The 12,609-nt window shown below is 36.0% G+C and overlaps 1 protein-coding gene across 7 annotated transcripts in view; it reads right to left on the bottom strand.

Moving 5' to 3' along the window:
• ETV1 (ETS variant transcription factor 1) overlaps window positions 1–12,609 on the bottom strand; it is a 90,847-nt gene that overhangs the window by 10,929 nt on the left and 67,309 nt on the right. For all 7 annotated transcript variants that reach the window (XM_087861020.1, XM_087861016.1, XM_087861017.1 and 4 more), the window contains 3 exons: window positions 6,752–6,818; window positions 5,086–5,156; window positions 1,648–1,817 (listed from right to left, as the gene is read on the bottom strand). In XM_087861020.1, coding sequence (XP_087717146.1) covers window positions 1,648–1,817; window positions 5,086–5,156; window positions 6,752–6,818 — 308 coding nt within the window. The remainder of the gene's footprint in view (window positions 1–1,647; window positions 1,818–5,085; window positions 5,157–6,751; window positions 6,819–12,609) is intronic.

Raw genomic sequence — 12,609 nt, 5'->3', positions numbered from 1 at the left:
GTTTGCTGTACTGAACAGATGTAATGGTATGTCTTTCCTGCATTTAAAAATCACAGAAATTTAGAATCTGATAAAGTTGAGGGTCACCTGTTCAAGTCTTCTATTCTACTTATTCAACCCGACCGTCATGAAAGCTCACGAAAGTCAACAATGCTAAATAAAGACCTTGATGATGTTCATAAAGATTTATTCTTCTGAGGTCAGTAATGGCCAACATAATTCAGTAATTTTTCCACCTTAACAAATATATGGGAAAAACAAAAAGTTCTGTTTGTGCTCATCTCATTTTAGTCAGAGGAAAAGGGAAATAACTGCTACAAATTCCTGTTGAACGTACTCAGCTCTAGGATGAACCAACTCTTGCAGTGATTATTAACATGTGTGATGAGGTGAAGAGCACACATTCCCATCATGTTAAAGGGCTTTCAAGTTACTTTATATTAAGTGTTTCCAGTCTCCCTTTGTTAGTGCTTCACACTGTCACCGGTCTTTCACTTACATCATTTAAGTACATCTACATAAATATGAATTTCCTTTGACAGACAAATTAAGCCTTAGACACACTATGAAATTCAAACACCCAAATACTTAGCCCATACTAGATAATAGATACTTTCAAATTCTGACATTGAGCCCTCTATGCATGAGTGTTTCATCAGGGCAATGGAGATGCAAAGCTAACCTTCTAGACTACTAGTGTATTGAGATAATCTGAAGTAATCATGCTAACCAGCTCCTCTTATTTCAAACTTCTTTTAATACAAATTTGAATTAGACCATCTCTTAAATAAGGAAGATGACTTATTTCCTGGATGTTACCTGATTATGAATAAATATATGGTTTCAGAGGGCAGAAAATTTAAGATGTACAGGCCCATTAGCCTAGGCTGTAAATGTCCAGTCTATACTAATCTAAACTAACTACTTTGGGTTCAAAAATAGCTGGATATCCTACTACATGTTTCTAATGCGTTTAGACCCTACAGCCAGTATGAGCAGTTATAGGCATGTTAATTGAAAGTCATGTAGGGACAACTGGGTGGCTCAGTCAGTTAAGTGTCTGCCTTCAGCTCAGGTCATGATCCCAGGGTCCTGGGATGGAGTCCTGCATTGGGACTCCCTGCTCAGCCGGGAGCCTGCTTTTCCCTCTGCCTGCCATTCCCCCTGCTTGTGCTCTCTCTCTCTATCTTTCTGACAAGTAAATAAATAAATAAAATCTTTTTAAAAAAAGTTATCTATTCCTTCCTTGACTAATGAAAACTAAAGTCAACTTTAATAGTAGCCAAGAAAGCACCTTTAGTAAGATATAAACATTTTATATAAAGGTCACCTTTCTATAGAGGTCCATAATACTATCGGTGGGTTATGCTGTAATAATAATAGTAGTTTTAAGCCTAAAGCTAGACTTGGGGAGAATAAAAATTGAACTGAGAAGTTCTTCAGGAAAACACTCCAGTGCATGGGGGTCATATTCATTTCTTATTTTAAATGTACACATTTTTTTTCCTTCGCCCACTTTCTAATTCCAAGAAGGTTTCCCTAAAGTTTTAAAATTAAAAAAAAAATTTTTTTCAGCATATTAATCAATATATGTTTCTTTGCATTGTAATATATCCAATTTTCCTAACAAAAATCTACTAAACCCACCTCTTCAGGCTCAATCAGTTTAAATTCCATGCCTCGCCCAGTCCACGCAATGAAATGAGAATTTGAAGGGTCATCCAGAAGAGCTACCAAAAACTGCCAGAGCTGAAGTGATCCCCGCCGCTGGTATGTGGGCCCTTCCCGATACATCCCTGGCTCCTGTTTGATGTCTCCTAAATCAAAATATGTTAAAGTTTCTATTATTAGCAATACTATGACATTTACATAAAATAAAATTTACATTAAATCAATCATTAAAATGTTTAAACCACAACCACTTTAGGGGTTTCTATGAAATATAATGTTACCACTTTAAATGGGCTTTAAAACAGTTAAAGGACTTAATGTAAACCAAGAACCTGTGCAAACTTACAAACAACTATATGTAACATAAGGGTCAAAACAAATGCATACAGGTGCAGAATAAATCCACGAATGTCATTTTCTTATTAAAATTCTGTATAACCATCTTTTTGTTTTCACTCATTTATTTAAAAACCATACCATCCAATCACACTTCTTCTTGCTTTTATTGTTAATGACATCATTCACTGCTCTAAGCAACATGGAAGAGGGAGTAATCGATTTTAAGCTCTGGGCATTTTATTCGTACAAGTTCTGCAAACTATAATTTGTAATACCTCACTGACCTACACATGAAAAAATTTGCAAATTTTAATGCAAATATTTCAAAGCAAATTTACTCTTTTGTTTATTTACTTATTTTTACGGATTTGTTTATTTGAGAGAGAGAGAGCAGGGGGAGAGGCAGAAGGAGAGGGAGAGAATCCCAAGAGGAAGAGAATCCCAGGCCTTGAGGAGCCCGATGTGAGACTTAATCCCACGACCCCAAGATCATGACCTGAGACAAAAGCAAGAGTTGGACACTCAATGGATGGAGCCACCCAGGCGTCCCATCTCAAAGGAAATTTAATAGCATCTTAAACTCTGAGTTAAGTAATCTGTACTTTATATAAATTAGGAAAATCTCAGGTAGATCTGGGCATATTGGCTTATCATCGTACCACCTTTTTCCCATACCTTCATACTGGCACTACCACTGTCTTAACTGGCAGCAAATAAAAATTCCTTCATTTTTCTTTATCTCTTGTTTGCATTTCAGTCACGTGAATTTAGCTTGCTAGTCTTTTTCTAAAAGTGCAGTCTAAAAACACATATACAGGAGCTTTCTGTAAATCTATTATTTTTAATCAATGAAGGCCAGTTTGTGTTACATTTATTTGCTATTTATATATAGTGTAAAAACCTATTAAATAGATTACAGCAATAAGGGTATTAGTGTTATTAATTCTTCTGGTATAAATCTGGTCAGTTATCTTATTTTTACCAAACAAAAATTCAGTCATAACTCCTGATTATTGACATCTACCTCTGGCCAACCATCCCCAAAAATATGTGGAATTGGTCACACAGGGGATTGAATGTCTAGGGCCCTACAAACATATCATCGTTAATGCATGAATTTCTCTTCTCCACTCTTGAAACAATTCAGACAGAATATATTCAAGCCAATCTATTCACAGTAAATGTGAATTATAAAACAGACCAAATCAGAAGCTTCTTAAAACTTTCCTTTGGTAACTAGACAGACACACACCTCTTAAAATAATTACAAAAAGAACGACACTTTAAAAACCACAACCAAAATAAAATTATTCAGTCAATAGCTGCTAGAAATCATTATGTCATTCTGGTCTAAGCTAGATATACAGAAGTGTCTCTTCATATTGATTTCAATGACAGTTTTATTTATCTCAGTTTTTCCTTCTGAGACTTACAAATTTTTTCATGGGGGTAACTGAGCAATTATGCAGAGAGAGTGAAACACTGTTAAATTTTATAATCTCTAGATTGCTTCTGCCTATAAATGTGACAGACTATACTAGCCTTGTCAATGAAAAAATAACCCTTTGCTTTTCTATTCTCTTGCTCTCTATTCCTTATAAAACACTAGCACTATCTTCCAAAAAACATTTTCTTAGTACAAAATTGAAGAATATTTAAAAGTCAAAGGGAATAAATAATCAAGATAGATTGCTTTCCTAAACATTAGTCTGACTTAGGCCTTTTAGATTATATCATAATCCTACTGGTAGTTTGGAGCTATATTTCCTTCCTTATGTGCCCATACTGGTAATCGAGATTTCTTAAAATGTTAAGCTCACTAAGAATTAAAAACAAAACAAAACAAAAAACTGATGAAGGTCATTCCAAAAAGCAAAGGCTTTATGCTTCGTCTTAAGAGAGAAGCTGTATGTTAAGAACTGTGACACTCTGATAATGATTGTAACCACACATATCACACTGAAGCTCCAAGCCTAAAACTAACATCTATTTAGAAGAAGACCAAAAAAGTGACTCTGCAGGAGCTTAACCCTATGACCCTGAATGAATTTAGCCATTTAAAGAAGACTAAGGAAACAGATCTTCCCCAAATTATCATTCTTTCTGAGAAGGACCAGGGTAGCAAAAACCTCAGGAACAGAGTAGTCTTCAAGAAACTAATTAGAGAGGGAGAAGCAATCTGAGCGTGCACTTTGCTGTTTAAATAATGACAATTAAAAACTTCTGAGAGCTACCAAGTCATTACAGCCATGATCCCCAAAGTTTGTGCAATCAGCTAATCAGAGGGTCCCTGCTCGTTTCCTGTTAAACAATCAAAGCAGGAAATAGGGAGACCACTCTGAAGAACCACTAAATCAAGTAACTGTTACTTTTCCCCAAGCTTCCTCGTAGATGCTGACTTCTGCCACCTTTGTCAAGGGAAAAAAAAAATTTCTATCTAACTTGACACTTTTTTCTAAAGTCTGGGACCTTGTCACTGCACTAGCAAGTGATATTAAAAAGGTAATGCTTTCCTAATTCCATCTTAAACAATTGCGAAGTAATTACACATTAGTAAAGAACATCTTCCCGGGGGGAAAAAAAGGAAAAACAAAAAATAAGGACTAACACTCACTAAACGGGCAGCTATGTTGTTCTGCGTTCCATAACGCATCTTTTCACGAACACTAAAAGGAAAGAGGCCGCATTAGTCATCTGCGCACCCTCAGCAGCATGCTCTCTGTTCTGCTTTGTTAATTACGGGATCAGCTTTCAATAAATCTCGAGCAACAAGCTGCATGTGCTCAGCAGGGCAATGGAAAGACCCCTCGTACTCACACAAGGCTCAGCAAGAACGATACTCTCTGGTTCTATCTTTAAAAATGAGATCTCTCATAGGACAAAAGAAAAAGCTTCTGAATAGGGGAAGGAAGAGAGAATTTATAAAAGGTCAAAGTTTACCATGAGTTGAATGCGTCATAAATGATGTGCACAGAAATCTTTAAGTAGGGATGTCAACTGTTTTCAGGGGAGTCGCGGGTGATCTCTCCACTCCCTCTTAAAAAAAACAAACTTGAAGCACAAGGAGAAACCTACCATCGAATTTCTCTGGGACAACACAGGTGTCATCGTAAAACTGCCTGGGGCCCTTCTCAAACATACAGCCTGTGGGAGGAAATAGGATACATTTGATACAAATGAAACTCACAAGCAATTAAAAATGTAGCCATTAACACAAAAACTGGGGTAGAAAAGGACTCTGCCATTTTTCAGCTCTGTGACCTTAGACACACTATTTAGTCTCTGTGTCTGTTTCCTCACCTATAAAATGGGAATGATAATAAATCACCTATCTTCAAGGGGTTGTTGTGAGGATTAACTGATTTAATACATGCAAGTTTAGAATAGTATCTAGAGCACAGTGATATATGACAGGTAGATATTTATATTATTACTACCCCAAGCACAAAGCAGGTCAACCCTGGCAAATCTAGAAATTACAATATGTCATCTCCTTTTTCGTTTTCTTCCAAGTTTTGTTATTCATGAGACAGGAGGAAAATCAAGATGCGTTACTTATATTTACCTTGCACAATTACCCTGATAAACTGAAACATATTCAGTTTACCTCTTACTTCCCCAGAGAAATATTTAGCTAGGCTAACCTCATGTTTTCATCTTCCACAGCCAAGATAGTTTTAATTTTCTTTTTTAACTTTTCTTTTTTCCTGTAACAAAACTAAGTCCACAGAAAAAATACAAAATAAATCAACAGCTTTTAGCAATCACTTTCTCCCCCATATATCCTCGACTGTGACCTTCACTGAATCATTGTCGACTTTAATTACCAGTAAGAAATTGCATATACTTTAGTCACAGTTTTCTTTCTCAGATGTCCTGGTCTCTATGGTGAGTACATAATATTAATGATAGCAGTGACAATAATTACACTGCATTTCTGCTAAATTTTTGGTCCCAAATATTTTGGATTTACCAGCTTATTACACTCTTCTTTAAATATAAGAATTTACTTCTATCAGTATCACTTATACAAAGCAACCAGTATTACACCTAACCTAAAAAGATTCACCTATGTCATCTTACTGAGGACACAGAACATTTATGTCATGAACCATGCACATATTTCCAGGAACACCTTAATAGGGAATGTATCCAGAGAAGATCCTTTTCATCCATTACTTTGCAGGTATCAAAGTCCAGTAGATCAAAGCTTTCCCACCATGGTTACCATGAACACACCCACAATAAAAACTCCTTCTGCAGACCTCTTATGTGAAATTCCATTCGTAACAATTACTTGTATAAAAATGAAAAATCCACAATATATAAAGGCAAATATATTTAAATCTACTCCCTTTCATTTCAAAACACAGACTTAGGTCTTAAAGCAAAACTGAAATTCCTCGAAGATACATTTCAGTAGAGAGTAGGAAGGTAGGCTAATCTATAAAGCACATGTTCTATTTTAAAAGGATGTGGTTGTTGGCAAAAAAAAAGAACACAGAAATCTACTTTTCAGCTGTTTATACTCACATGACTCATGTTAACAACCAACTTCAAGATAACATGACCCGAAACATCCTCCTTTTACTTTAAAAAGATAAAGTTTTAAAATAGTGGTTTAGGGAACATAAGTGATTTTTCCCGTAAACTATAATGATTGATCAAATGACTGCGTCTTTGGTACGTCTGATAATTTTGACCGTATTTACAAGGAATTTCAATAATGGAAAACTTAACTTCTGTTCTGCTGGGATGAGCCAGGAAGCCTTCTTGCCTCATATAAATGGAGTGGCAGCTAGGCACTTCTGGAAGAAGAAACAATATCAGTCAAAGAGAAGTTTGGAGCTGAAAATGTGCTGTTACCAATAGACAGAGTGCAGACAGGAAAATGAAAGAAACTGACATGAGTCTCCATGAGGGGAGCCTGTCAACACGCAGTTAACATTTCAGGCAGAGCCCACACAGGAAATGGGAAAATGAGGGGTGCCTGGGTGGCTCAGTGACCGACTCTTTTTTTTTTTTTTAATAATAATTTTTTATTATGTTAGTCACCATACAGTACATCCTTAGTTTTTGATACAATGTTCCATGATTCATTATTTGCGTATAACACCCAGTGCTCCATGCAATATGTGCCCTCCTTAATACCCATCACTGGCCTATCCCAAACCCCCACCCCCTCCACTCTGAAGCCCTCAGTCTGTTTCCCAGAGTCCATAGTCTCTCGTGGCTCACCGACTCTTAACTTCGGCTCAGGTCATGATCTCAGGATTGTGAGATTGAGCCCGCATGAGGCTCCAAGCTCAGCAGGGAGTCTGCTTGAAAATTCTCTCTCTCTACCTCTGCCCCTCCCCCAGCTCACGCACTCACACTCTTGCTCAACTAAATGAATAAACATTTTTTAAAAAAGAAGAAATGGAAAATGAAAAGCATATCATGGCGGACACGATTCTTCAACAGACATGTAAATTCAAAGTTTTACCCATATTTACTAAAGGAAGGCTCTCTGGCAACCGCACATGAATGTGAGAGTGCCCTTGAAACAAATGGTGTCATGAGTTAAGATACATTTGGGGGCATTTATGGAATAAGTTTGTATATCCCATGGTATTCAAATCAAAGATCAACAAAGATTTAGTCATGGTTTATTTCATGAACACTGGTAGAAATTATTATGAAAAGACAAAATTGCCACATCTCTTAAAATTACTCTAGCCTTTTAACGTGACTGCTATTTTCTACCCCCAGATAAAAGTATGACTGCCTTTTTATTTTGTTAAGCGCATAGGTCATATTCAGAGCGAATGGGTCTATAAAACAGAAACCCAACAATTTCATAGCAAACACCATTATGATGCTAGGGGTGAGGCTTTGCCTACCTGACCAAGTTAACTCATCACTGAGGAAATAAACTTTGTTAATGGTTAAACTTGAGTCATAGTGATGGCTGTGTATTTAACATGTTTATTAGCTTAGATATAGGGAAAAGGACAGGAATACGGATTAGGAGACAAAAGATTAAAACTGAGTCCTTAACTTACTACTAATAAAGCTAAGTGACTTTAGATAAGTCATTCTGTATCTAAGCTTATATAAAATAAAGGGTTGCACCAGGTATTACCTAAAGTCTATTATAGGCTCAAGTTCTTTGATTCTGAACAGAATGTCACTCACAAGACCAGAGGTTGATTTCTGGTAAAGCCAAAGAAGGTGTAGCTTCAGGAAGGACCCTTCACCTACAGGAATCCCTTCTGATGCCCTACACCTCATTTTGTAGATGTTGTTTCTTTTTCTTTTTCAGGTCCCATAAACCCGGGCCCAAGCCTGTACATAACATATACAGATTCTACAGGAATGTAGAAATATATGTGACTAAATTAATTCTATCTTCTACAAGTTTTTGAAACTTTTAACACATACAAAAATAAACTTATAAGATACATAGGACCAATGTCCTATTTCATATAAGAGTATGTCCTCCATTCTACCACTTGTAGCAAGTATATGATTTCTGAACAAGTAATAAAGAACATTTAAATGAACTGGGAGCTAAAGACCCTCATCGCTTCTTACCTATCCATCCACAGACTTTCATGTTATAACTGATAATTAGCACTATTTATTTGGCCCAGAGGCCATTCTTTCTTGGTCTGGAATGTTCCATTTTTAAAGTCTATCTGATTTTTTAAAAATTTGCCTGGTGATGTCAACCAAAATATGAGATAATTTTTCACAGAAAAAAAGTTTACATGGTTTTAGTCAAAAATATCTTAATGGCATGAGTTGAAAACAATATAAAACTCATTATCAAACATTTTAGAACACCATGCCTTCTTTATATAAAATATGATCTAGTATAGAATTCTGACCCTACAAAAGACAGAGTTAATCTTGTTTCCTGAAATCCTTTTATGGGGTTGCAGAGTAGTTGAACTTCTGGGTTACCAAAGAGCTAGCAATCCACTGTATCCATACTTTTTAACCAGTGGTACTTCAAATTAATTTTTAATGTTATGTTGATTTATTGCCAGGCATAGGACCCTCAAAGCAGCTGGGTCTAGGAGTGACAGTGTTAATGACTCTGCCATCAGCTCAGCAGCTGTTTAGAGGTAAGAATTTTGTTGTACCAATGTTGACACCCTGCCACAAAATACTTTTACTGACTGCTGCCCAGCTGGAGTATGGCTGTAAAAACAGCTGGCTGGCTCTGGAGGCAGCTAGAGGAAAACATATAGATTAAACTCTATTATATATAAGTGTGACTAAATGTAGTCTTTCCTCCCCAGAGGGGGAGAAAGAGAGGAGGAGAGGAAATTCAAGCATTTATAAGTAACCTACTATTCAAAGTTGAAGAAACATCTTATAAAAGTACTCTAACATAATATAAAATAAGCATGATCCTGGACATTTGACATCAAAGATAGAATCTGATGATCATTTCACTAATTCCCGTGTATCTATTGACCTTGATGATTTATTTCTTGTGCTAATTCTGTAATATTTTTCATAAATTCTATTTATCTATATGACATTTAAAGTATACTGATTTAAAATTCATAATAAATTAATGATTTATAATAAGGCTAAAGCCAGAACCTCCATTATAGCTCCACAGACCAAACTTGTGATCTAAGGTCTAAGAAAAGCCATGAATGGCAATTAAGGAAAATATATATATATATATTCATATATGTATATATGAATATAATTGTGTTTCTGCCATATATATGTGTATGAAAAAATATATATACATATATATGAATATAATTTTCTTCCATTTTAATACTATTTATTATACTCCAGAATAAATAAAATTAACATCTAGCTCTTGAAATTGAGACACTTGGCTAGCATTGTTTAAATCCAGTCTATCCTTAAAATTGGTATCCTTTATACAGTCACAAGAAGCCTGAAAAAATATGGCTAAGAGGAGTTTATTCCCCTAAAGTAACTAAAGTCATGTTATCCTAAAGTGGTATCAGTTAATTTATGACTATCAGAGTGGGTCAGACTCTAATCAAATTGTAGAAACATTTCCAAAGTGATTATTCAATCAAATGACTAACATGGTTAATTAGGAGCCATAAACATTGCTCTGAAGTTCATCAAAGTAATGACTTGCCCAGTAAAATTACTACTAATTAAATTGCCTGCTGCTTTCATTTCTACCTTATCTAATAAAAAATCCAACCAATGAAGTTTGGCATTACATTTTAACTTTTGCTAAATGCTCAACTAAGAACCAAACTAGCTAAGCGGTGACTTCAAAGGCAAATGTTCTGTGGCAGGGAATGGAGGCATTGCATACATGTGCATTCATGTTTTTTCACGGAATAAAGCTCACAAAGTCAGCAACAATAATAAACTGCAGTTTAACCCATGCCCAAATGTTACTATGACAGCGTGTTTATACCGTTCTATTACGTGTCCATAGATTATAAAGTTAGGATCACAAGCACAGCACTGATTACAAATATGCTCCTTATCTTCTAACAGACCTGGTTTTGAACCTCAGTTCTGGTATTTCGTGGGAGGATGATGTTTTCTTAGTTATTTAACATCTCTAACTCTCAACTTTCACATCTGTAAGATGGGAATAATACATGATATCCTTCAAAGGACTATGAAGAGGGACCATATGGGCAACATTTCACTTGACGCCAACATAAGGATTCAAGAAATGGTGCTTATCATTAATAACAGAAACTGTTTTTAATTGTCCTTCCCGACTATTTAAAGTGAGCAAACCACAGTACTTACAACTAAAAATTATATATTTTAAATCATTTTTATATCTTAATTTGCTGTTCTTAAAACAATTACTGAGAAGGTTGAACCTGTGATATTTAAAATATATTGATTTAAAATTCATTATAAATTTATGATTTATCAGGTTTAAGCAAGAATCTCCATTCATTTTCAAAATATTTGGAGGTACCTCTTTAGAGCGTCTATTTACAATGTTATGCCCTGATATTTGCTGCTAAATGACTTTGGTTTAAAAGTTTTAAATTCAGGGGTGCCTGGGTGGCTCAGTCGGTTAAGTGTCTGACTTTGGCTCAGGTCATGATCCTAAGGGTCCTGGGATGGATCCCGGTGTAGAGCCCCATGTGGAGCCCTGCCTCGTGCCCCCACTGAGCCCAGTGCTCAGCAGGGAGTCTGCTTGCCCCTCTCCCTCTGCCCTTCCCCCCAACTCCTGTTCTGTCTCTTTCAAATAAAAAAATAAAAAGTTTTAAATTCAATCTATAAATTGAATTATGTAAATTTAAGACAAAGGATTTTGTATTATTTTGAAACTTACGGATCAAAAAGCACGACAACATGACACTTAGCATGGGCCCAGTCAGCTTGCAGAAACTTACCTACCTATAATTTGTCACACATGAATTCGGAGGATGACTAGCCGGTCTAATATGCTATAAAAATTCAAAGCAGCAAAGCACCGCTGTCATTTGAAGGCACAGTTCATGCAGGGGCAGTGAAGAAGAATAGTAAACTAACACCTCAAACTACCTGATTTAGCCTTCACCTCTGGTTACACTGTTAAAATTACCCTTAAATTAAGATACTCAGGTATGAAACTAAAACGTTGATTCTTCTGTCTCTTGCATCTTAAAGCCATATTGGGAAATTGATGTGGGGAGCTTTACCTAAGGTCTGACCACAAAGTGCAGTTTTGACTTTGCACTTGATAGAGCTACACAGCACTCTGATTGGTGGGTTTGCACACTGCTGCCCAGTAGTAAAGAAGAAACGGGTCCCTTCAGGGCACAGCTTGCCAAAAGCTCTTATGAACTGTATTAGGCCAGATCGGAGACAAAATATTTGCCACGACTCTATGTTACATCTCTACACTTTGCTGAAATTGTTTGTTATCAAATAGTGTGCAAACCTGGAAATATTTGATTTTGTAAACTTTGAGCAAGGAGGAAAAATGCCTCTCTTTCACTGGATGCTTTTGGTTAAATTCTTGTAGCAATAATCAGTGATAACTTAATTAGGCATTCAAGTCTCTGAGAGTAAATGAGAAATCCCTATAAAAGAGGAGTAATCTCAATGTAGTGTTTTAACGTGATCTTGCTTTCATATGAGTATGTGATGGAAAAAGACCGATTTTCTATACATTTGACCAACTCCTTGAGGAGGTGAGTTGACAAAATCAAGTCTACCTAAACTTGTGCGTCATACATCAATGATGGTGGAAAACTTGGCACATTAAATGTCCAGGGCTAAAATATGTGTGTGGACACACATCTAAAATTATCAGATACTTAGTGGAAAACGTGTGTGTGGTGTAATTCAATGCATACACAGGAGTTTAAACAAGTTTTTCAAAGACACGTATCTATTATCTTAAGAAATACTGAGTTATACCAAGAACTAATGACACTATTCTCATTCAAGAAAGAGGAGCATTATGACATATCCTGCCAAAGTTTTATCCGTCTTAAACTTCATGTTTTACTGCTTTGTTTGTTTCTTCCCATTTCCTGGCACAGTGTTTAAATTCCAAAGCTTTTCTAGAGTGCATAAATAACATGAGCTTTATGAAGATGTATTTAAATGCAAATGCATTCACATACACCCTCGTGTAGC

Source organism: Ursus americanus, chromosome 3, assembly GCF_024610735.1.
Source record: "Ursus americanus isolate L20-20 chromosome 3, mUrsAme1.1.p, whole genome shotgun sequence".
Taxonomy (NCBI): domain Eukaryota; kingdom Metazoa; phylum Chordata; class Mammalia; order Carnivora; family Ursidae; genus Ursus; species Ursus americanus.
The sequence above is the reverse complement of the archived record's forward strand: the minus strand, read 5'-3'. Positions and strand labels throughout refer to the sequence as shown.